We start from the raw sequence: 26339 nt of genomic DNA, 5'->3' as shown, positions 1-26339 counted from the left end.
CTACGAGTTAACAGTACAGGATTGTCCTATGATGGGCAGGGTTAGCTAGTTGCCACAATTCCACATTAGTGTATGAATAAATGAGTGCCACATGTGACAAATATTTCGCATGCAGCGAAAGATAACAGAACAGTTAACTTGGATTATTACAATTCTTTTAGTTATCTACTATGAGATTAAGGTTTGAACAATGTCCTTGTTTCACTGCTCAAACACATACTTGCTAAAGTATGTCTCACAAAAGTAATATTGTTTTTTCTCTGCTCTCTTTAATCTGTAGCCATGTTGAAGGTGGTGTCCTCTGTGCTTCAGTTTGGTAACGTTATCTTTAAGAAGGAGAGGAACACGGACCAAGCCTCTATGCCTGATAATACTGGTACATGTCAAACACACACACACACACACACACACACACACACACACACACACACACACACACACACACACACACACACACACACGCACACACACACACACACACACATACACGCTCAACACACTGTAAGCCTTTTACATTTGCTTCTTAACCCTCATAGCTTGGCACTCACATAGGTCAAGACAATCTCTTCCTCCTTTTCCTCTTTCCATCCATCATCCATCCCCCCTCCCCTGCCTCCCTCTCTCACTGCGTAACTCATCCACAGAGCAGAGGAACTGGGGATTTATGTCTTTTCTCTCCCCGTGTCTTGTCAGCCTGCCATTAAGCCACATCATTATGAGGTTTTACTCCTGAAGGAAATGTGGCACAGCCATCTAGTTCCTCCAGATGTGGCACTACATATTTGGCATTTGAAAAGATGGAGACAGAGGAGAGAGAATCAGTCCAATGTTAATGATGCAACTCAGCCAGATATTTCAAAATGCAACAAGCAGAACCTCAGGACTGAAGCAGATGTTTTTATTTTAGTAGTGAGACTTGGCTGATCTTGACCGGATCCTGTTTTTTTATACTTTTCCACAAGCCCCAGCCATGTGAAATATGACATTTTCTCTATTAAATTCCTAAGAAAGAAATCTTAAAGATGTGTAATAAAATATTAATTTTAATCAGTGATAGGCAAACAACCTACAAAAGTATCTTATTGTCAGACTGTACTGTCAAAATAATAATAGGAAATATCTTAATGTAAATCAAAAAATAAATAAATACTCCCAGATGTATTATTTTTTTGTCTTTACAAGATGATTAAACACAGGTATGACTCAAATATAATGTAATCTGTTTGCGTTCACAGGGAAATAATCGTTTTGTTTCCTGTTGTTTGTTTTGTCCATTTCTATCTATCAGCCGCTCAGAAGTTGTGTCATCTGCTGGGTTTGAATGTAATGGAGTTTACCAGAGCCATCCTGTCACCGAGGATCAAAGTGGGAAGAGACTATGTCCAGAAAGCACAGACTAAAGAGCAGGTCAGTAAACAAGGCTTTCTTTATTGACTTACAAGGTGTGTGTCCTCTTTTGCTGCTAGCTGAGATCCTCAGTAACATTACTAAGGATCTATATGTATATTGATTCAACTTAAGTTGGTCATTTTCAGTGTAGTTAAGTTTCATTATGGAGTCAGAGGAGTTCTTATTTGTCTGGGTGAATTCTGCCATCATGGCATGGGTTCAAAAAGAAAACATTTAGAATTTTGTGTCTGTTTGTTTCAGGCCTCTGACTTCCTTTATTTCCATATAGTAGTAGCTGGTGGTTGGTAATTGTTGATTAAAAACCTTCAGTAAATACATACTCTGAAGTTAAAAACATGAATCTTGATCTGATGTCTTGCCTGGTTTCATATTGTAAAGATCTCAGTGGAAGGTTAGTTTTACCTTCTGTGAAACCTCTCTGACTCTGAAGCATGTGTAACATTGACCATGAATAGTCCTGCCAAGACGTAGCACTCTCAAGCCTCCACCTGCCTGAGTGCTCCCTCACACACACACACATACACACACACACACACACACACACACACACACACACACACACACACACACACACACACACACACACACACACATTTTCTGGCCATGTCGGCTCTGTATATCCTTACATGACTTTTCCCACTCTCTCCTCTTTCTCCTTCCAGGCTGACTTTGCTGTCGAGGCCCTGGCCAAAGCAACATATGAGCGTCTGTTCCGCTGGCTGGTCCATCGCATTAACAAAGCTCTGGACAGAACCAAGCGGCAGGGCGCTTCGTTCATCGGCATCTTGGACATCGCCGGTTTTGAGATTTTCCAGGTTAGGATTAAAATCTTTTTATTTCTTTTTCTATTTTCTGCTGTAACTAGGAAATTTTTATGTTTTGCACAGTTAAAGTTAAGTTTTTTTTAAATGTATTTAAACATTTTAGGTTTTCAGTTCTTGACATCTACACACATTTCCAATAAAAGTTCACCTCCTTGTTTCTTCCACCCATCCTTCTGCAGCTGAACTCATTCGAGCAGATGTGTATCAACTACACCAATGAGAAGCTGCAGCAGCTCTTCAACCACACCATGTTCATCCTGGAGCAGGAGGAGTACCAGAGGGAGGGCATCGAGTGGAGCTTCATCGACTTTGGCCTGGACCTGCAGCCCTGCATCGACCTCATTGAGAGGCCGGTCAGTGAGAATGTTTTTTTAAAACATCCTTTCTTAAACTCCTATTGTCCACTCATTCTTCAGTTAAAACCTTTTCCCACCAAAATGAGGGAGTCGATAAGGGTTTTTGAACCCGGATCGACGCTGCTTAAAATACTTGCGTGTCCCTTTTCCCACTGCCGGCAGACCCCCGCTCTGATCTCCAGCTGTGCAGTGAGTGAACAGAGAGAGAGGGAAAAGAAGAGAGAGCTTTATTTTATAGTTTTGCTTTTTACAGTAATCATTAGGCTACTGACTTCATTTTAGAATGACTATCAGCCGACCCGCAATCGCCTGCAAGTTTTTTTTATTTTCTTTATTTTTTACTTACGTGTCAGAGACTCACCGCCTTGGTGAGGTGTGTAACTTGTGACACCATCACATTAAATCAATTGCGGGTTGGTGCGGACGATCAGGTTAACAAAATATGGATATTATAATTGTAGTCTTTTTAACATATTCAGCGCCTCAGCTCAGCTGGGTCTTTCGGCTTAAACACGATCTGAATCAAAAGTGAAAGCATGAACGGTGATCTGTCCGGTGGAGCAGTTATTATTTAATAAATAAATACTTTTGTTAACACATGGCTTGATACGCCAGAAATTACCGCGTTACACCGGGACTTGTGTTCCCGCTGAAAAGCCAAGCGGCGCTGAGCCTAGCAAGGTGAGAAACAACCGTGTGTACTGCAGGGTCAATTGACCCGGATCTAAATGCAGGGTGTAACCCTTCCATTCGGACAAAAAAGCCGGATGAACGTGGGTGTAGGTGGATTTTTTGGCCAGCGGGAAAAGGGTATTATTAAGCTACTCCGAAAAACTATTTAGCATCTATTAATATGATATTAGTAATAGAAATAATGCCACATTCACTGTTCACTCTCTCTGGATTCTTTAGCTCTGTCCTGTGTGATTATTCCCTCAGGCTGGTCCTCCAGGCATTCTGGCTCTGTTGGATGAAGAGTGCTGGTTCCCCAAAGCCACAGACAAGACCTTTATAGATAAGCTGACCCAGGAGCAGGGCACACACAGCAAGTTCCAGAAGCCCCGCCAGCTCAAAGATAAGGCGGACTTCTGCATCATCCACTATGCTGGCAGGGTACGACCATTACATATTTTTGAAAATCGCACTCAGTTGGTTTTTGCCTCTGCTGGACTGATAATACACTATTGATGTGTGTTTCTTTTCAAGCTGGAATGTCACGCCTTTCCGGTTTTCAAAAGAAAATAATTAATTGGGTCGTTCCTTGAAAATGATAGTGTATTGAAGGATAAAGCTTTCATTTTATGGAGCTTACATTTGGAGCACAGGTCAGCACTCACCAAGCAGACAAAAAGCAAAACAATTTGATAGTCTTAGCTGTTACGACAACTCCATCATAGCAATTTTTAATTGTTACTCTATACACTTAATATACCTCTATTTCATAATTTGTTCAGTGAAGGACATTTCCTTTCTCTTGATATTCAACTTTTCCAATATATATTTTCCCATCCAAATCTGTAAAAATGAAATAGCAAGTGAAGTTTGCTTACATTCAACACTCACATGAAACAATAAGGCAAAGTTCTCCTGCGGTGGGGTTTGGTTTCGAAGATATTGTATTAAAGTGGATTGGTCCGTGTTGTTATGCAATAGAAGTCAGCATTTGTCTTGCAGAGAGACCTGCTGAGTATCACAGCTGCTCTCCATTATGTGGACTGTTTTGTTTTATCCCACAATCAGTCAAACACAGAGATTTAAGCTGTAAGAGATTCTGCTGTGGAGAAAAATCTCCAGATGGGCCAATATAAGTATCAGCTGTATGGCCGACATAAAGCGTATGTTACAGGTTTATATGCGACAAGTGTTTCCTATGAGTAACAACAATGTTAGTACAGAAATGCTCAAAATATGCTTTAGATCTTTGTCACATAAAGAAAAGCAAATAAAAGGGATCTTTATTCTCAATGTTTTGTATCGGCAGGTGTATCGGTATCATAATGAGTCCAACTATAATTGTGGTATAGACTTCTGGCTGAGTTGTACCACATTATTGTTGCAGGTGGACTATAAGGCAGACGAGTGGCTGATGAAGAACATGGACCCACTGAATGACAACGTGGCCACACTTCTGCATCAGTCAACTGACAAATTTGTGGCTGAACTTTGGAAAGATGGTGAGCTGCTTCCTACTTATCTTTAAACATAAAAAGCAGTACTAGGTTTCAGAAGGACTTCATTTTAGTAATAACACTACCTTAAAGATGCATTATTTACGTACCTGTTTGCGTATTCAGTTAACAAGCCTGTCGATAGCTCTCTCTCTCTCTCAAGCCTAACAACAGCTGTCTGCCTTATTGACCCAGGCCTACACATTCATGATTACTAAGAATGAATGTAACATCCCCCTCCTCCTCCCTGTCTCTCTCTTTGTGTTGTAGAGATTCAGACCATTCAAAGGGCTTCATTCTATGACAATGTCACTAGTCTGGATGAGCCGGCAGGTGAATGACTGGGTTGTGCTGTGGCAGACCTGGGCCAAAATAATAATAGCTGAAAATTAACAGTTTTGAGTTGTGAAAACAAGCTGCTCCAGGTGCTTTGTAGGCTAAATTGTAGACCTTCTCAAGTAGGATAACATCTTGAAAGTGTACTGGTATATTTTTGCCCAGATCTGGCTGTTATGTTTCATGCTTCAGATGGTGCTGTATGTCATAGCTACAATAGATCTCATTTGCTTACAGGCTGCATGGCTCTGTTGTCTCAGCCAAAAGCAGTTGTGCCTGATTCCTTAACAAGTTAAAGTAGAATATAGTCAACTGCTCCCTAGTCGAACCAGTATGCTTTCATTTGTTTCAGTATGTCTGTAGATATGTGACGTGATCTATGTTAGGACAAATAGCCCTGAAGCTAGCGTTTTGGATGTTGTGCAGCTGTTTGGAGTATTCGTAGCTTTTTTCTGTTGTCGTCCCTCCGTGATGTCATACGTCCATAAAAAATGAATGATTCGAAGCTTGATTTGAATTTTTTTTATATGCATTAATTTCCCGCCTTCTTCCTATCTAGATAGGTTCACAGTAGAAGGGAATTTAAACCAGATGTTTGTATTTACTTTGGCTGTGAACTCAGACGTCAGTGTAAAGGGTCCAGACAGCAGGCTATACAGTACTTCAGTTTAAATGTTGAAACTGCAGCAAATACTTGCAACTTTTATTAAGTTGGTTGGAAATTCATAATTAGAAAAGTTTCTATTTAATTGAGTGTTTTTAATGTGAGTACTTTGTAATGACATTGGCCGTGTTTCCCAGATTCGTTAAGAGCCTCTTTGGAGCTAAGTACTTCTTTGGAGCGCTCTTAAGAACGCTGTGAAAGAAGAATGCGTTTCCCAGATGCGTTCTTAGCGAAAGAAGCTCTTTCACTAAGGCGGAACTGTAAGATGGAGCTGACCCACTCTTACAACCTTCTTAGCGACCAAATCGTCAGTGATCATGCCACGTCAGGGAAATTTATTTCCTCCACTTTTTTTTTTTTTTTTTTCAAAGGTTTTTTTTATTAAATGTTAATAACAACGGAATTGTAGCACAGCGAGTACAATTTTTTTCCCCTTTTTCTCCCGAACATACCCCACCCACATCCCACCCTCACACCCAACAACACAAAACACACACCACAAGAAACAAAAACAAACAATCAATATGAAAAAATAAAATAAAAAATAAAAAACACATAAAGAAATACAATTAAATCAAATAAAAGAGGGGAGGGGGTAGCTACTCTTCTATAATTATTGTTGGTTTTTTAAATAATTTAGGAAGGGGCGCCAATTTCTGTCAAATTTATTCTCGGATCCCTGGGTAGTGTAACGTATTTTCTCTAAATTCATACATGCCATAATGTCTCTAATCCAATGTGAGTGGGAAGGAGGAGCAGGATCTTTCCACTTGAGTAAGATAACCCTACGAGCAAGTAATGAAGTAAAGGCCAGTACCTTCAGCTTCACTTTAGGCAAGCCCGGATTTGGAGCAATGCCAAAAATTGCTGTAAAAGGGTTCGGCTCAATTTGATGCTGAATTACTTCAGAAATTGTTTGAAAAACTGATGTCCAGAACTCAGTCAAGGTGGGACACAACCAGTACATGTGAAAGAGTGATGCCGGTGCGCTCTTACAGCTATCACAGGTCGGGTCTACATCGGGGAACATACAAGCTAATTTAGTTTTAGATATGTGGATACGATGTACTACTTTAAATTGATTTCCTTCACTTTTCGAAATAATAAAACAATGCTCAATGCGGACCTGGCGCAATAAACATAGAATAGTAGAGAAAAAAAATGTTTTAATGAATCAGACGTTTACGTTTTCCACACACATGTGAGTTTATAGTACTACACATAAAAAAACATCAACAACCCTGTGGCATTTCACCGATATCAAGGATTTAATTGAACTCAGCTGAACCTCATCCAGAGCAGCTCCACCTGCTAGGCGTTGCCAAAGTCCGCGCGTGTGAGAAACCATGGCTGCAATACAACACATTCTCGCTGCGAACCAACAGCCTCGCCGTGCGCAAAGCCAGACGGTTTACATAAATGCTTAAGTGCGTCGGCACTTCTCCCCACTGGACGTGCTATCAGACCGGGCCATCCAGGCAAAGTACCGGCTGCCCCGTGCGGAGATCCAACGGCTGATCACTCTGGTGTCTCCACTCATCCAGATTTTGCCTTCAGCCCGGAGATGCAGCTCCTGGCTGCGCTGCGTTTTCAGGAACATATCAACCTCTTCTGAGGTCCAACAAACCCAGCCCCTACCTCTTCACCACCAGTCACCAAGCACTGATCCCTAAACCATAAACCCACAACCACCACATCACCCATATCAACTGTCAGGCCTGGAGGCTGAAATAAATAAACATAACCAGCAGATGTAGGCTACATGTAACGTCCTGCACACTATAATTTATTGCTGCAGTGTCCGGGTGCTCTACCTGAAAGTCTGGCACTGGAATGTTAAGGAAGTATTGTTGCATACAGTATGTGGGAGTATAGTGTCCACGTTTCTGAGGTGACCATATAACAAGTGGGAAATTAGCAGAAAAACATGATCTGTTGAAAGGGCGCACAATACGCACACGTCATTAACCTACGCTTAGATAAATTACAAATTGCCTGGGACTTGTTGTTGCTAGGTTTGACACCCTCATTTCAATGCAACATGATCCACACAATACATGGTTGAAAAGAAACCAAAGTAGTTTATTGAAACCATATGGGGGAGGGGTTACTCCGCGCTGTCTTTACTGGGCGTCTGCATCACCTGCAACGAAGGGAGATTGATTAGTGAAACCTTCGCACTCTTCCTTTTTGTTTGGTTCTGGAACTCCTGCCACTTCTTCCTCACAGCACGCCAGTCACGCAGGCCACATGGGCTGGAGGGGGACATATTTTTGGCTATGGCCTGCCTAACACGGTTCTTCACCGTGATGTTCTTTTTGCCCATTGTTCCCCCGAATAAAACTCCCTGGTGCTGCCAGACCTCGTCCACTAAGACGCACATCTCCTCCGCGGTAAACGACGGTGCCCGCTTGTTTCTTTTGCTGCCGCTTTCTTCCATTCTCACATGTGTGTGCCTATATCCACGGGGGTATATATATATATATATGTGTGAAAAGAACAACAATGAATTGATCACAGCAACAATTATTGTCTTGCATAATAGTGACTAAAAAAAAGTCCCTTAAAAAACACATTAATAGTAAAATGCTTGATCAAATCACTTGATCTACAAAACATCAAAAAAGTTGAAGCAAATAAAGAATTTCCAAGCTGATATCATGCTTTCGACCAACCAACTGTCCAAATCCCAAAGATATTAAGCTAACTATAATGTGAGACAAGGAAATGCAGCAAACTCTCACATTTGTTTATGTTGTAACTACCAAATGTTTTGCAAATTACTTTTGACGTTTCCGCTCTATACGTTATACAACTAATTTCACAGGCTCATCAGAACTTAACATGACTAGTAAACTGATTTTCATGTCTAAAATGTATGGTGTAAATATAAGTTATGAAAAGTGATATTGTAATGTGTTTGCATCCAATATTTGCAACAACTTAAATCTTGTTAGAAGAGATGATGATTTTTTTACTGGCAATATGTTGATGCAAGTGTTGTGGCTTAAGCTGTAAAATGTTTAATAGCTTTCATCTAGCTTCCATCAAGCATAGTCTCTCACCCACCATGACCAGAGAAGAGCTTTTTACAACTTGCATTTAGACTTTAGTTAATGCTTAGAAAGTAAATCATATCCGATCAGCATATTGAGCCCTGTATGTAGACTTGGGACTAGATAGGCTATATGCTCCATCACCATATGCTTGTATTAGACATTGAATGCCACTTTGTTAGATTTCCGTAGTTTGACAAATGTGTGTATTGTCTCGTTCATCCATCTGCACTTGTTCATATAGCTCCATTTTGTCACTGTTGCTACGGCTCATCCTACAGTGCTTCTCTTCTCCCTGTGAACTCTTCCGTGCTCTAAAGCCCAGTTCAGACCAAAGATTCGCTTTGCAACTGCTTGCAACTGCAACTCCTTGCGACGAGACCGCCGAAACGTTCTAAAACTGGACCTTGCGATTTGACATGTTAAATCTTCTGCGACGCCTTGCAACGGCTTGCAACGCGCTGCGACGAGCAGTTCACACTGCTGCGATTTCCCCCCTGCGACGTTCTAAAACCGTCTCGTCGCAAGCAGTTGCAAGGTGAATCTTTGGTCTGAACTGGGCTTTACAAGTTCTTCTCATCCCCCCCACCAGTGGACCGCATTGTGGGCCTGGACCAAGTGGCAGGGATGAACGAGACGGCCTTTGGTGCCACCTACAAAACGAAGAAGGGCATGTTTCGTACAGTGGGGCAGCTGTACAAGGAGTCGCTCACCAAGCTCATGGCCACACTGAGGAACACCAACCCCAACTTTGTACGCTGCATCATTCCCAACCACGAAAAAAGGGTAAATAAATACATAATCCAAACTTATTTGTTAGAAGCTTTGTGTATATGACCTTTTTGACTCTTACTCCAAGTCCCGGAAGGCAACCTCATGTTGTACGGAAAAAACTAAAGTAAACAGATACTGGTTTTGTGGTCCTAATGGTGTATTTGTCTTTTCTGTCAGGCTGGAAAACTGGAGCCTCACCTGGTTCTGGACCAGCTGAGGTGTAATGGAGTCCTCGAGGGGATTCGCATCTGCAGACAGGGCTTCCCCAACCGAATCGTCTTCCAGGAGTTCAGACAGAGGTAACAAACAACACAGAAAACTTTCTGAACCATGTAACTGGCTTCACACAAAGGAAACTTCAGCTTTATTCTCAGTGTATACTTAATGTTCTCTTTTGTTCACAGATATGAAATCTTGACACCCAACGCTATCCCCAAGGGATTTATGGACGGGAAACAGGCCTGTGAGAGAATGGTATGTTTTTTTCTTCTTCAGTATTTCAGTTTTAAAATTGCTACCTTCAAAAGGATAACATATTGTGTACTCTGCTGGGCAACTGAATTTTAAGAACGGACTATTAGCCCTTTTTGACCATACGTTCCAGGAACTCGGTAACCAAATGAGGAGCTAAAAGTGTCCTCTCCTGATTGCTTTTCCTTGCTTTTCCTTCGCATATAAACAACCACAAGATTACCAAATTCTTTGGTTTTAATGTGAATAGACAAATAACGATTATTGAGTATTTCTTTGTTTTATGAGTGAAGCAGTCCGTGAGTTGAAGCAGCTCTGTTTGATCAATTCGTGACTGTTGCCTTTCGAAACATCAGAGTACTATCCTTCAGCGGAGGGAATGTTTTTACACCTGGAACTAGCCTACAGGAATTAAAAGCGGGTTTAGTTCCTCAGAAGGTGTTTGATCTCAGGGGAAATTTCCTGTGGTTGAAAAAACGTACTGCATTCTTATGTCAAACTGTTTCCAAACTTGACAAGAAGCTCTTCCTAAATGTTTGAAAATACAATATAAATTTGATCCATATTCTTAACAAATCCTCATGTGCATTTTATAGATCCGTGCTCTGGAGCTTGACCCTAACCTGTTCCGTATTGGTCAGAGTAAGATCTTCTTCAGAACAGGTGTCCTGGCTCATCTGGAGGAGGAGAGAGATCTGAAGATCACTGACATCATCATCTACTTCCAGTCTGTGTGCCGTGGATACTTGGCACGCAAGTGAGTGTTTTCTGTTTATTTGTCGTTTCATTTCTTAGGTACGAACATAGATCCGTAGTCGCTTACCTAAGATGCATTTAGGGAAGCATTCAGACGTTTTTGTAAGTGCAGAAATCACATATGAGTTCTTAAAACTCGCCTATATCATTTGTTTTCTCCCCTTAGGGCCTTTGCTAAGAAGCAGCAGCAGCTGAGTGCCCTAAAGGTTCTCCAGAGGAACTGTGCTGCTTACTTGAAGCTGCGACACTGGCAGTGGTGGAGGCTCTTCACTAAGGTAAGAACCTTGACAGATGCCTGCTCAAACAAAGAGCTTAATGTGTCCTACACAGATGATACTCCGCTCTACATCTCACTTTTTTCAGCAAGAAACGTTTTTTTTTTTACATCTGCTGATTGAACTGTGAAGAACTGTGTGTAATAGGAAAACCTCCCGAACAGATCAGCAAGTGGAGCTTGAGTTGAGATTGCCTCATCAACTGCTTTTTTCAAGAATAAGCTGTCAAATGCATCATACATCTGAACTTGTTTGACTGGACTCATCAGAGAGACGTGGTCTAAACAAGCATTTAATTCAGTACAAAATAAAAGGCCTTGGAAGGTTTTAGTATTTTATTTAATCTGCTTAAATATTATTTAATAGCCGGCAACATTTGTAATAATTTATTCAAGACTGTTGCTGCTACTTGATAATGTACTGTATATAGGAATACAATTGAATAATGATTAAAAAATAAACTGTTGCTTATCTTGGTAAAGGTCTATTAATTAATTCAAAATAATGTGATATGGATGTATATAAATTCATGTAAGGTATGTTCTGACCAGCATAACCATGGAAAAGGGGTTAAATTAAATTATTTGTGTTACTTTAAAGGTCTCATCTAAAAAATCACACATTTAATTTGGTCAAAATCCCGTAGTTTGATTTTTCTCTTTCTCTCTCTCACTCAGGTGAAGCCTCTGCTGCAGGTCACCAGGCAGGAGGAGGAGATGCAAGCAAAAGACGAGGAACTGGTTAAGGTGAAGGAGAGACAGCTCAAGGTGGAGATTGAACTGGTGGAGATGGAGAGGAAACACCAACAGGTAAACAAGGCCCTTGTTATAGAAAGTAGATACAGTATTTTACCCCTTGTTCAAGCTGATGTACCTGAGGGCCTGATGATGGCTATTTTAAGGAAATTACACTGTGTTTGAAAAATGTGTGATTGACAATCCAAGGAATCAGTCTTGTATCTAAGAAGGCTGGATACATTTATTTCAATCTGTGACCTCCCTCCAGATCATAGAGGAGAAGAACATTCTGGCAGAGCAACTCCACGCTGAGACGGAACTGTTTGCCGAGGCTGAAGAGATGAGAGTCCGTCTGCTTTCTAGGAAGCAGGAGTTGGAGGAGATCCTTCATGACCTGGAGTCCAGGGTGGAAGAGGAGGAGGAGAGGAACCAGAGCATTCAGAATGAGAAGAAGAAGATGCAGTCACACATCCAGGTGTATAGCTTCACCCACTGACATGTCTACATTCACAAACCTATCTCCGTTTTTTTGTTTTGAAACAGACTGATTCTATAGATTTGATATTCATCATAATTGTCCTCGACATTTTTAAGGCCCAATAATTAATATTTCTTTATCTGCTTCTTACTATAAGTGATGGACATGCAAACTCACTTTTTTTAACCAAAGCCTCAGGCATTTTGGCAGGGCACAGTTAGGAAAACATTTAATGATTATTAAAATTCTGTAATTTTTTTGTCCATCTTAGTTGAAGAGTGTAGGATTGAGTCTATGCCCTGTTCTAACAAATCTGATACAACTACATCAACATCAAGAAAGCAGATTAGCTGAGTTTTTTATTTAATCATAAATATTTAATTTTGCAGAGAAATACTTCATATTTTAAGCCAAGGGTACAGCGGCTTTAAAGAGTTTCTTCCGCAACTTCAACTTTGTCCCTTTAGGTTAATTGTGAATCTTAATGCGTGTGCTTTCCTTTCCACAGGACCTTGAGGAGCAGCTGGATGAGGAGGAAGCTGCGAGACAAAAGCTGCAGTTGGACAAAGTGACGGCTGAGGCAAAGATCAAGAAAATGGAGGAGGACGTTCTCCTGCTGGAAGACCAAAACTCCAAGTTCCTCAAGGTGAGAGGATTTGATCTGCACATGATGGGTCAAAGACACAGAGATCATAGCTAAGCAAACCCTTTCAGATGGGATCAAAACATCTAGAGGCGAAGACACACCGGGCCGATGATCGGGCGTCAGACATCGTCGGAGAGTCTCAAGGGGGCTGTTCGGTGTGTTTGGTGACATCGGCCGTCGTAGATTTTGTCGGTAGACTAAACACAATCAGCACACAACATTAGATTGTCCGTGCATGAATTTTTCACATGTTTTCAGAAATAGTCGAGGTAGTTTGGGCGAGGAGCGGACACAGGTGTGTGTGTGTGTGTGTATGTGTGTGTGTGTGTGTGTGATTGCAGCATGCATTCTCTTCGTTATGACAGCCTATGTTATGATAACAGCCTACTTAATGTCATCCCGCGCAAGCGCAGAACGTAGGGCAAGTCGGTAGTGTGTCTTGGCCTTTAGGTGATGGATGATGCACATGATATTGTAAAGGGTATATATAGAGTAATAAAACACTTTTATTCGACCCAACAGGAGAAAAAGCTGCTGGAAGACAGGATAGGGGAGATGACTTCCCATCTGACAGAGGAGGAGGAGAAAGCAAAGAACCTTGGCAAGGTCAAGAACAAGCAGGAGATGATGATGGTTGACCTGGAGGGTAAGTGACTCCAACTCCTAGAAAGCCACTATTACTGAATCTTTTTTGTGTCCCAAAAACAGGGAACATTTACTAGAACAGACACAAAGAAGGCTGCAATGTAGATGGATGGGCACCTTCACAATGTAATTATGCACTGAACTCCCAACTTTCCTCAAACTATATGTCTTTAACAAAGTTCTGGTGTCAAAAAGTAGTAAAATATATATGAAAAATAAAAAGAAACATTATCAGCTACCCTGAAATATATGATTTTTTAAAACATTTTCCTGTATCCATCATCAACATTTTTCCATATGATGAAATTACATTAAATAAATAATAATACTTTATAAGCAGTATGAATTGATAATATAGTTTGCCCTGCTTTATATAAGTCTGTTGAAATGGCTTTAAGGGTTAATGAACTGTGTAAAAGTTACCATTAGCTGTGTCATGAATTTGTGGTTTGTCACATTCTGTGAACCCTCTGTGACTATATTTTATCGTAGTAATATTTAGCATTTTGTTATGAATCTTGTATACATGTGTTTTTGCCTTTCTTCAGAGCGTTTGAAGAAGGAGGAGAAAACACGCCAGGAGTTAGAGAAGGCCAAACGCAAACTGGATGCTGAGACGACGGACCTGCAGGACCAGATAGCTGAGCTTCAGGTTCAGATAGAGGAGCTGAAGATCCAGCTGGCCAAGAAGGAAGAGGAACTGATGACTGCTCTAACCAGGTCAGTGGGATACAAACAGTACATCCAAGGAAGGCCACAACTGCAAGACAACTTCTGCAAAATAATTCAATCCAAACATGATCCTTTTAGCATAGTTATAGTTCACTGTACCAAACGAATGAACTGAGCCTAAAACTCTGAGCCACAGCTTTGTGATATAAATAATACTCTTACTTGGTATATCATAGTAAGATATGTTTTGACTTTAATGTGATTATTACACAATTTAGTCTGTTTCTACATCTTTTAGTTGATAAAACTCTGAGTAACACTGAATACACAACACATATTAACATTGAATGTTTGCCTCTTTTTCCTATTACCTTTAACACTCTCACACTTGGGTACAATTAAAGAAAAATACCCTTCCACATGTTGTCATGGATATTTCTTATTGGTTTGTTTGAGCCCAGAGCAATAAAACTAAATTTCATGTATTCAAGCCAAAAATATGCCTTAAAGCTCCCATATTATACACTTTTCGGTACTATTATACCCCATATTATATGGTCTTAGTGGTCCCTAATACGTTTTTCTTTAATTGTTTGCTGAAAAAAACTTTCAGATAATTTATTGTACTATGCTGATGTTCAGCTAATCTCACAATGGCCTATTTTTTTAAAAAGAGCTGCAGCTCCCCTCGTAAATATACAATCTTTGAGCTCCCCCCGCCCCCTGTCCGGAAGCAAAGCCAGATACGCCTCGCCCTCTGTCTGTCAGGGCCGTGGACCAATAAGAAATAGGGGTGTGGGCTGCACAGTGGAAGCTTCTGGCTTTCCAGTTTTTGAGGTCAGAAACGAGGAGAATTCTGACTGGAGTATATTGGGGGGTAGGGGTGGGGGTTTCAGAAAGGGGGAGAGTGAGAAAAGGAGAGATTGTTATTTTTTTAAATATTTTGGCAGTCTCTAGGCACACCGTGGACCCATGGATATGTTAGAACACATTTAAAAAGTGCATTTAGCGTAATATGTGACCTTTAAGTTTGGGATGATGAAATACAGTTTAATATAAAAAGAATGCTATTAAATCCTTTGATTTATTGATTTGTGGCTCCAACATAGCTGTCTCAACCTTATGCTTCCAATGATTTGGACATTTTCATTAAAAGAAAAAAAGGAAAACATACTGATTGTATTTTATATTTCATATAACATTCAAATGTATTTAGGTGTAATTAGCTGAGTGTTCACAACTGTGAAAACAGTGACATTTAACTTAAAGCAATGATCAAGCAGACGTACTCTTTTGACCTGGTATCACAACAAATCGATACTGGTATGGTAAAATATCTAATAATATGCAAGTGGCGTTGCCCATTTCAGTGTGAACTGTACGACTTCACTGACATCCTCTCACTAGTGCAGTACACCCCATCTCCATGACAACTGCACTCCACTGTGGCATGGCCCGGTCAATAGGAAACCCTAAAATAGACGTTACAACACACAGGCTCTGACTTAAAGCAGCTAACGTCCATTTCAGCTGCTGCGGTCGTTTTTTCACCACGCGTTCGTACATGTTTTCTCTCCTTCACTTGCCTCAGTCCTCCTCTGCTCACTGCTCCCAGCTGCAGCGTTTGCCTTAAGCGACCTTTCATCTCGGAGGAGCCGTGTCTGATTACAGGCAATTTGATGGTGATTGATGCTCACAGTATTGGACTCTGCAGTAGTTTTTTCCATATGAAGCAATAAAGAGCTGGGCTGAATCATTTCACAGCAGAGAAGAAAATATTAGCAAGCCTGTTTTTGAGATCGTCAGAAGATTTTTGTCTTTAATGTCCCGATCATCTTACCCCTTTATCCGTGCCACAAAATATGCCCCTAATTATCTCAAATCTCTGTTTATCCTGAGGGAAAATATTCTCATCAACACGTTTGCTGTTATATTAAATTATTTTTCCTGGGTGCAGATGATGTTAACAGCTGTGGAAGTCGTTGCTCTGAAGGTCAGCTCAAATTATTTTAATGTGGTTCCTCAGCAGTTTCCTCTTCACACCAGGCCAATAGTCTAGAACGCTGGTCTGTTGGTAAACGTCTGTCTGACTAATTTCACACATAGAAATCATCAGTTTAGTCACAGTCTCAGTTAATTAAGCTTTCATTAAACATGTTGTGCCTCATTTTGAACTCAGCAGCTATTTTGAGAACAATCATGTCATTATTTTTGTTTGGAAAATGAGGAATTACTTTTAAATTGAACACATTAGTGCCTTTAATCAACGCGGAGGCTTTGTGTTAATTGTACTGTATAACTAAACAATTATGAATGTCATAATATTAATACAGTGTGTTTAATCCGTGGGTTTCTGCCTAGAGGAGAATGTTTTATTGTTGCATCCAGCAAGGATTGCACTTTGCATTACTTCCAGCAGCAGATCAACAGTCTCACTCATATGTTCATCTTCTTACAGTGATCCTGTGTGAACAGCAGTAGTGCACACTTCACCACACTGCCACCCTGTGTACACCTGTGGCCTCACTGCAGTCAAAACAAATGCCACAATGACTTCCCTTGCATTTTATTAATATATCATTACTTAAGACAGACAGTAACAATTTGAAGTACTCTACTGTAACTGCATGCAATAGATGTACTTTTCTTTTTGGATGTGCCGTTATCTGTTATGACCCAAAACTTTGAGTAACAATTAATCTCTTAGGTACCTCTGGTAATACAAAAAAATTAAACATTTTAAACAAACATTTACTTTATCAACTTTATTTGGTTTAGAGGAAATCTTTATAAATGCAGATCTTCAGTGAAGGTCTGATCAAAGGAGATGTTTTTATTACGAGGATGACTAGTTTGAGTGAGAAGGGTCTAAAAACAAACTTGTGTTCCTGTGACTAGGAGTGACGAGGAAGCCCTCCAGAAGAACAACGCCTTGAAGCAGCTTCGGGAGCTTCAGGCCCAGCTAGCTGAGCTTCAGGAGGATCTGGAGTCAGAGAAGATGTGTCGAACCAAAGCTGAAAAGCTTAAGAGGGACCTGAGTGAGGAGCTTGAGGCTCTAAAGACGGAGCTGGAGGACACACTGGACACCACCGCTGCCCAGCAGGAGCTAAGGTGCTTGTTTGAAACATCAATGGTGTATCAATGATGAAAAAGGCAATAAACTCTTGAGTTTTAAGATATCTTTGCTTCGTATCTTAAAAGTCTCCTTTCCTCTAAACCCTCCTATTTGCGTCTGAACTCCAGATCCAAGAGAGAGCAAGAGGTGGCAGAGCTGAAGAAGGCCATAGATGAGGAGAGCAAAAACCACGAGGCTCAGATCCAGGACATGAGACAGAGGCACGCCACATCGCTGGAGGAACTGTCTGAACAGCTGGATCAGGCCAAGAGGGTGAGTGGGTCGTACCCGGTTACACTCGCAGGGCTTGTATTTGTTTGCATATATCAGTTTACATTTGTTGTATGATATGTGTACAGATTGGTTCCCATTTGTCTTTAACTTCTAACATCAAACACTCAAAGCATTATTGTTTGTTCTGTGCAGTTCAAAGCCAATCTGGAGAAGAACAAGCAGTGCCTGGAGAGTGACAACAAAGAGATGGCCTGTGAGGTGAAGAGTCTGCAGCAGACCAAGATGGAGTCTGAACACAAGAGGAAGAAACTGGAGACCCAGCTGCAGGAATTTATGTCCAGGGCCACCGAGGTGGAGAGGACCAAGGGAGAGCTGGCTGAACGCTCACACAAACTCCAGGTAAACATCTCCATGTAGATTAAAAGACGTCAGAGAAGCAGAGAAGATTTGGAGCAATTTTGTTCTTTAAGGAAGGGATACAGATTACACGCCAGAAACCCAAAGAATATTTGGCATAAGCAAGAGTTCCAAGGAGGAACTGTGGTTTACATGCGCTCGATCTGTGTATTGTGCTCTTCTCATAACACCATTTGTCTTTGGTTAGACGGAGCTGGACAATGTGTCTGCTTTGCTGGAGGAGTCCGAGAAGAAGGGCGTCAAAATGGCCAAGGAAGTTGACAAACTGAACAGCAAACTGCAAGACTTAGAGGTATGAACGGATATCAACACCAGGTTTTCTATCAAAGCAAGTTGAAAGCTTCAGGAAAGTTGATCTGGGGTCTTGATAGAGTCAGTCTCAATTCCAAACACAAGGATGGTCAAGATAGTAGAGAGTCTCGTTTAAATCAATGAATTTAGAATCCTATTTATGTAGTAATATAAACGACATAAGACATCAAACAAAGCAAATCTCAATAGCCCACCACTTTTAAGGTGACTTTACCCAAGGCCTACAAACAGAGCTATAACAGGCATACTGTATAACATTTGTTCAAGGTGTTTATAGATTTAACATTGATGTATGCTGTCCCTATAAATTCAAAAATATTTGGAAAAACTTTGTTGCTGAGCCTGTACAAAACACCATAAATGAAACAGTTGCTTCATGTGCTAAATATTAATCAATTTGATCAATTACTCTTGTACTGTTTCCTGCCTAAAATGAACTTTTAATACATTAATCCTTTTTTATTTCTGTCAATTGGAATCATTTGTCTCAAATTTGACAGTGACAATAACACATTTTCATTTCCTGAAGCCAGGAACAACCAATAACCTACCTGCTTTTCCTTTGTCTGATCATGGTCTCTGGTTGTGTTCTTGTGTGTAGGAGTTGCGTCAGGAGGAGACGCGTCAGAAGCTGAACCTGAGCGGACAGATCCGCCAGCTGGAGGTGGATAAGAACACTTTGCTGGAGCAGCAGGAGGAGGATGAGGAGGCGCGAAGAAACCTGGAGAAACAGCTGCAGTCCATGCATGCTCAGGTACAGTACAACATGTACAGTAGTACACAGAACCATACACAGTATACATTCTGTAGATATTCAGTTAAACAAGAATGTGTGTAGAAAGGAGTTACATAATTCATTTAGAACCTGTTGTATTAGACTGCATCCTGTGTTTTCACTGGTTAAAAAATGGCCTTCCTGCAGCTGTTTGAGACAAAGAAGAAGCTAGATGAGGACGTGGGAGCGATGGAGGGCCTGGAGGAGGTGAAGAGAAAACTCCAGAAGGACATGGAGCTAGCCAGCCAGCATCTGGAGGAGAAGACCATGGCCATGGACAAGATGGAGAAGACCAAGAACCGACTGCAGCAGGAGCTGGAAGACCTGATGGTGGACCTGGACCACCAGAGGCAGATCGTCTCCAGTCTCGAGAAAAAACAAAAGAAGTTTGACCAGGTACACTGGACCATCTAAATGTTTCATAAATGATAGATCGAGGTCATATATATGTCATTTTATTAAATATTGATATATATATTCTTATCTACACCAGCTGCTGGCTGAAGAAAAGACCATCTCAGCTCGTTACGCTGAGGAGCGTGACCGTGCGGAAGCCGAGGCCAGAGAGAAGGACACCAAGGCCCTATCTATGGCCAGAGCGCTGGAGGAAGCTTTGGAAGCCAAAGAGGAACTGGAGAGGTTTAACAAGCAGCTGCGCGCTGAAATGGAGGACCTGATGAGTTCCAAGGATGATGTGGGGAAGAACGTGAGTGACCTTTGACCTCTTTAAGAACTGCTAGTATAACTTCATCATGGGTCAAGAAAAGGCCTATGGAAGGCCTACATACGATTTTCTTTTGTGTTTTTTCCACCCTGTGCTGCTTTTTTATGACGGTATGGTCTTTTTCCTCCTGATGCTACTTTCAGGTTCACGAACTGGAGAAGTCCAAGCGAACGCTAGAGCAACAGGTGGAGGAGATGAGAACTCAGCTGGAGGAGCTGGAGGACGAGCTGCAGGCCACAGAGGACGCCAAGCTGCGTCTGGAGGTCAACATGCAGGCTATGAAGGCCCAGTTTGACCGAGACCTGCAGGCCAGAGATGAGCAGGGAGAGGAGAAGAAGAGGGCGCTCGTCAAACAGGTACACACCTGAATGAGGACCAGCACCAATCATCTTTTCTTACATTTGTCTTACATGAAGGAATCCCTCTTGACTGCTCAGTGCTCATGCAACCTACACATTGTGCTGAAACATCAGGTGTGTTGTTTTCCTGCTTCAGGTGCGCGAGATGGAGGCAGAGTTGGAGGACGAGAGGAAACAGAGAACTCTGGCTGTTGCCACCAAGAAGAAGCTGGAGATGGACCTGAACGAAGTGGAGGGACACATCGAAGCCGCTAACAAAGGCAGGGACGAGGCTGTCAAACAGCTCCGAAAATTACAGGTACAAACTCAAACACGCACACACAATATATCTCTATTGAATGACAGAGAACAACATTCATAGCACATTCTGAGCCTAATACTGACGACAATATATTGATGCAAAAAGGCAATATGAATGGAATATCATTCTTTGTTTTACGATCTAAACTGCTAACACACTCTGTACTTGTAGATGTAAACAGTAAGTATAATGGTGCCATGAAGTCAGTGTTAGCTGTTACAACTTTTTATTAGCCTATACTGTATTATATATTTGTTTACATTTAATTAAAGTGGAACCATTAATGTACCGACAACTAGCACTGAGTGAAGAAAAGCACAATCCTGATGATTCTAAGGCATATCTTGAGTTATAAGGAACGTCTTTGTTCTTTGATTTATAAGCAGGTTTATTCACAATGGACACTAGAGATAACAATATCCTCTAAGTAATTTTAACAAAAAATGTGTGTATCATGTCTGTGTGCTCAGATAATTCTGAGTTGACTCTGTGCTTATGGTTTTAAAGTATCTTTAATGCCTCCATGAGCTGCGACTGCTGGCCGTGTTTACAAGCGGGTCAACCTACAATATTGAACTTCCTATTGTCTGAGTGGTCCACTTTCCTGCTCTGTCAGCCTCTGAATCAGGCCACATTGTTTGTGCTGTGTAGGCTCAGATGAAGGACTATCAGAGGGAGCTGGAGGAGGCAAGGGCGTCCAGGGATGAGATCTTCACCCAGTCCAAGGAGAACGAGAAGAAACTCAAGAGCCTGGAGGCTGAAATCCTGCAGCTACAGGAGGTTCACTATTTATATTACATTAAATCCTTTAAATCACAGATATTTATTCATGACAATTGACTTAATATCAAACTCCACTCAGACTTTAGTTATGTATTTGGGAACAAATTGTACCAGATCTTCTCCACACTGATCCTACTGTGTGTTTGTGCAGGATCATGCAGCGTCAGAGAGGGCCCGTCGACATGCTGAACAGGAAAGGGATGAGCTGGCCGATGAGATCTCCAACAGTGCTTCTGGAAAGTCAGTGTCACATTGTATTTAATCTTTTCTTCTTTTTATGGGGGGGGGGACAGCTATTCAAATGACTACCGTACTTTCCGTACTATATGCCGCACTGGACAATAAGCCGCAGGTGTTATAATGTTTAATTACCATATGTAAGAGTTCGTGCACAGAGGAGATTGTCGGGAAAGAGATGGCTGCTTGAGGAAGCTCCCACATTTCAACAAACAAGTTGCATATTTGCATAACATACGTAAGTGTTACCATTTTGTGCAATAGTAGCTATTAGGGATGGGCACGAGTGTTTTCGCTACTCGTGTGATCGCTTGCATTCCTCGAGGATCAATCAATTCCTCGTTAAACTTTTTTCTATTTTTAGGACGCAACGCATCTGTCTGCAGAACAACGGTTGACCGCAATAAAGCGCTCAATGCTTATGTCAAACAGTCACAGTTGCCATATGATATTAAGGATTTATTTTCCACAAGTTTAAAACACATTTTCCTAACTGAAAGTAATTAAATAAGCGGGCCACAATTTAAACCGATGGAGTAGGTCTGCGGTGGAGAGAGAAAAAAGAGAGAGAAAAAAAGCATGGGCTGTAGTTGGCTAACATTCAAAATAGACATTTAAAATAAGAAGGGCAGCAAATACAATAAAATTATTGTCCTACAATTTAAACACATAGATAGGCTAAATAACTCACCAAAGCAGTAGAAGTAGTAGGCTAGTATATCCAAGGCTAGTAATGCTCACTCCTGTCCGTGACTAATTACCGCGACTAATTCCTCGTTAACGGAACGTTACACCGTCGGCTTTTGAATCTCAATCCTATATTCCATAATAAAGGCTTCTTAAATGTCGTTTGCTCGAATGTGCCCGAAGTCAGCCTGGCTTCTTTGCGTGTCTTTCCAAGTTTTCCAGCACCGCATTCAGCTCCGCGGTGCTGTGGAGACCACACACTGGCTGCGCTGCACGGAGGTGGCAGTTATTTGCGGTTTCTGTTTGACACAACGCTTAGTTTATTTAACTTGGATCAAAATATTTAATTTTGTTAAACTTTATATCCGTTTTGTGCCGTTTTGTACACGTATATAACATTTTAAAATAGGGGCGGCCCGCCGGCCGGCCTAAAGGCTACAAACACTAAAAAAAACAAAAAACGATTTTCCTCATCCACCAATCGAGATCATTTGAAACGAGGAGTACTCGAGTACTCGATTACTAACGCCCATACCCAGTAGCTACAGAATATATACTGTGCTGTGTAATAACAGGGTCGAAAAACGGGGAAAAAGTCGCGGCTTGTAGGCCGAAAAGTACGGTACTTTACAAATATGCACATTTCTTTGTTTTTTCACAATTTTTTGTTTCAATTCAAGTAGACAAAATTCAAAGGATTTTAGCGAAAAAAAACAAAAAAGGCGGTCACCCTGTTTCCTGGACCTCAGTTATAAAAGGTTTTTTAGTTTTTGTTCATGAGAGCTTGTAGTTTAAATTAGGAATTCACAACAGTAGAGTGAAGATGGGATTTGACGAAGTGTGTGTTTGTGTGTCAGGTCGTCACTCCTGGAGGAGAAGAGGAGGCTGGAGGCTCGTATCTCTCAGCTGGAAGAGGAGCTAGAGGAGGAACAGGGCAACATGGAGCTGCTCAACGACCGTTTCAGAAAGACCACACTGCAGGTCAACTGACGTCCCATAAGATCATATATTGAGAAACATGGTCATAAACTGGCTTCCATTAATATCACACAAGACAAAAAGGTAACATTGAACCCATCTCTCTGTTGTCCCTCTCCCAGGTCGACACTCTGAATGCTGAGTTAGCCGGTGAGCGTAGCACCACACAGAAGAGTGAAAACGCTCGGCAACAGATGGAGCGGCAGAACAAGGTCTTGTGTAGTTTGTCAAATACATTAGCATGGTTAAATATGTGCTTATGTTTGTTGAGGGGTGTTGGATAAACAGAAAAGGCTGGTTACCTGTCAGCTATTAATTCATGTAAATTGTCGGCCATTAAAAAACTCTTTAACATTAGAGAAAATGTGCATCTGTAATGTCTGTCCTCACAAATCAGTTTGGTTCTGCTTGATTGATCTCACTTGACAAATTCAGTTTTTTGACTGATGCAGTTGCAGTGCAGGCAACTTTATTACCTGTTAACCCATTGATGACTATGGCAATCTAGGATGCATGTCCTTAAAGGTCACATATTATGCTAAATGCACTTTTTAAATGTGTTCTAACATATCCATGGGTCCACGGTGTGCCTAGAGACTGCCAAAATATTTAAAAAAATAACAATCTCTCCTGTTCTCACTCTCCCCCTTTCTGAAACCCCCACCCCTCCCCCCCCAATATACTCCAGTCAGAATTTTCCCCTTTTCTGACCTCACAAACTGGAAAGCCAGAAGCTTCCACTGTGCAGCCCACACCCCTATTTCTTATTGGTCCACGGCCCTGACAGGCAGAGGGCGAGGCGTATCTGGCTTCGCTTCCGGACAGGGGGCGGGGGCAGCTCAAAGATTGTATATTTACGAGGGGAGCTGCAGCTCTTTCTAAAAAATAGGCCATTGTGAGATTAGCTGAACATCAGCATAGTACAATAAATTATCTGAAAGTTTTTTTCAGCAAACAATTAAAGAAAAACGTATTAGGGACCACTAAGACCATATAATATGGTGTATAATAGAACCGAAAAGTGTATAATATGGGAGCTTTAATGCCTGAGGGTTTTCTGAAAAAATAGTACGAATTGTCAACTCTACCAAAACCTTAATATCTAAGCCTGTGTAGCACATAGAAACATGAAATAAAATACATTTAAAAGTTAAGGTTCACAGGTTTTATTTAAACATGCTCCCTTAGCGCTTACAAACCAACAAATATTTCTAAAAATCGTCAAAATTAGATGAATTAGAAAATTATTAAATATTGTTAATAAATAGATGCAATGTGTTGTGTGATTTTCGTCAGTAGTCTGTAGTAGACCTTGATTCTGCGCACCAAACGCCACTAACTGTTCTGTCGCCGACATAGCTGGCGTATTTTTTTTATTATTTTGTTTTATTTTTTAGATTGACATGATTTTCGGCAAACCACACAACTTTTGGGTGGTCACGTGGTCTTAAAAAAATCAACAAAACCCACCTCATGTGTATTTGAACCAATGACAGTGCATTCTATGCTGGGAATGCCATGAAAATTAGATAAAGTAATAATGCTGCGCGACGCAGCATCAGGCAGGAGAGCCAATGTGGCATCGCGCAGCAGCCGTCATCAATGGGTTAAAACAAATGTGGGATGCTAGACAAGAAGTTTACCACGAGCCTTAAGTTTTATGTGTTGTGTGACTTAAACTTGTAAATGTTTTTAACTTACTTGGTTATTTTGTTCATTGTTTCCTCTGTGTACTATCACTCCTTCAGTTTGCTTTTGTCATCAATTGCAAAAGCACTTTAACACTTAATGCTCATGAAACTATTGGCTGCATATTGTAATTGCAGGATTTGAAAGCTAAGCTGGCAGAGCTGGAGGGGACGGTCAAGTCAAAGTTTAAGGCGTCCATCACTGCCCTGGAGGCCAAGATCCTGCAGCTGGAGGAGCAGATGGAGCAGGAAGCAAAGTAAGTGACCAAACAAAGAGTCCGTTAGAGTAGATGTTCTCGCACTAGGGATGAAATATAATTTGGATACATGTTAATGTCCATTGTCATCGGTCAGTAAATCATAATGACATTCATTTTAAGGATATAAAAGCGCTTCCATGAGATTTATTAAATAAAGTTGGACAAATGATGATAACGAGCTCTTGTCTCAACTTTTTCTGTTTCAAACTTCCAGGGAGAGAGCAGCAGCCAACAAGATAGTCCGTCGTACGGAGAAGAAGCTGAAGGAGGTGATGATGCAGGTGGAGGATGAGCGTCGTCACGCCGACCAGTACAAGGAGCAGGTATTTACCCATGAGAAGCAGAGAGGCACTGTGGAAAGATTCACTGTCACTCAGAACATTTATTGAGCCAACAAGCTCTCACTGTGTCCGTGTGTTTCCCCGTGTGTCCCTCGTCCTGTCAGATGGAGAAAGCCAACTCTCGTATGAAGCAGCTGAAGCGTCAGCTGGAGGAGGCAGAGGAAGAGGCCACCAGGGCCAATGCCTGCCGCAGGAAGCTGCAGAGGGAGCTGGATGACGCCACAGAGGCCAGCGAGGGTCTCACCCGGGAGGTCAACTCCCTCAAGAACCGCCTCAGGTATGAGGAGAAAATGATGATAAAGATGCTGAATACATTTTGCGAATGTGAAACTTTCTTGATGTGCAGTCTTGTGTATTTGCAATAAGGGATCAGGCTATTTTAAGTCTTTATTAAATTAGTGTCATGATATTTTTTAGCCTATGTGCTTATTGACAAGGATTGTACTTCTTGTATCATCATATTGTGAGGTTAAAGGAACAATCTGACTTGTTTGCCTTCCTACCCAGAGTTAAATGAGGAGATAGATGCCACCTTCTTATATACACACACTCAATGTGGTGCGAGACCTTAGCTTAGCATAGCCATAGCCTTACTGGAAATGGCTAAATGTCTTGACTGACGCTAACCTAATGTTTACTTACAAATAAAGAGGCATCTAATTTATATATTTATTAAAGCAGTTCACAAACGGAAAGCAGCTGGTCACCAATGGATATTTAAAGCACATTACTCTGTTTTTTTTAAATGTATGTTTGTGTACAATTACAAATTAGAGCGCTATCAATCTTCTCTTCTTACTCTCAAGACATTTTCCTAACATTTTGAACAAACTGTTAAAGCAGCAGGTTTTAAGTTGTTT

The 26339-nt window shown here is 41.2% G+C and overlaps 1 protein-coding gene across 1 annotated transcript in view; it reads left to right on the top strand.

Annotated features, from left to right (window-relative positions):
• The window catches only part of LOC307251966 (myosin-10), an 88665-nt gene that overhangs the window by 59789 nt on the left and 2537 nt on the right, over positions 1–26339 (top strand). Inside the window, exons 11-42 of the mRNA XM_080029449.1 lie at positions 281–376; positions 1289–1407; positions 2073–2225; positions 2414–2587; positions 3530–3703; positions 4650–4764; positions 9407–9600; positions 9766–9887; positions 9993–10062; positions 10656–10816; positions 10982–11090; positions 11768–11899; positions 12096–12302; positions 12814–12951; positions 13474–13597; positions 14145–14316; positions 17167–17379; positions 17512–17656; positions 17810–18016; positions 18222–18326; positions 18948–19100; positions 19269–19517; positions 19615–19827; positions 19989–20201; positions 20341–20502; positions 21157–21285; positions 21440–21528; positions 23070–23193; positions 23313–23402; positions 25017–25135; positions 25353–25461; positions 25584–25756. Of these exons, the coding sequence (XP_079885575.1) occupies positions 281–376; positions 1289–1407; positions 2073–2225; positions 2414–2587; positions 3530–3703; positions 4650–4764; positions 9407–9600; positions 9766–9887; positions 9993–10062; positions 10656–10816; positions 10982–11090; positions 11768–11899; positions 12096–12302; positions 12814–12951; positions 13474–13597; positions 14145–14316; positions 17167–17379; positions 17512–17656; positions 17810–18016; positions 18222–18326; positions 18948–19100; positions 19269–19517; positions 19615–19827; positions 19989–20201; positions 20341–20502; positions 21157–21285; positions 21440–21528; positions 23070–23193; positions 23313–23402; positions 25017–25135; positions 25353–25461; positions 25584–25756 (4753 nt within the window). The remainder of the gene's footprint in view (positions 1–280; positions 377–1288; positions 1408–2072; positions 2226–2413; positions 2588–3529; positions 3704–4649; positions 4765–9406; positions 9601–9765; positions 9888–9992; positions 10063–10655; positions 10817–10981; positions 11091–11767; positions 11900–12095; positions 12303–12813; positions 12952–13473; positions 13598–14144; positions 14317–17166; positions 17380–17511; positions 17657–17809; positions 18017–18221; positions 18327–18947; positions 19101–19268; positions 19518–19614; positions 19828–19988; positions 20202–20340; positions 20503–21156; positions 21286–21439; positions 21529–23069; positions 23194–23312; positions 23403–25016; positions 25136–25352; positions 25462–25583; positions 25757–26339) is intronic.

The sequence above is a fragment of the Ammodytes marinus genome (genome assembly GCF_949987685.1).
Source record: "Ammodytes marinus genome assembly, chromosome: 6".
Lineage (NCBI taxonomy): Eukaryota > Metazoa > Chordata > Actinopteri > Uranoscopiformes > Ammodytidae > Ammodytes > Ammodytes marinus.
Note: the sequence above shows the minus strand (reverse complement) of the source record. Positions and strands in the feature narration are given on the sequence as shown.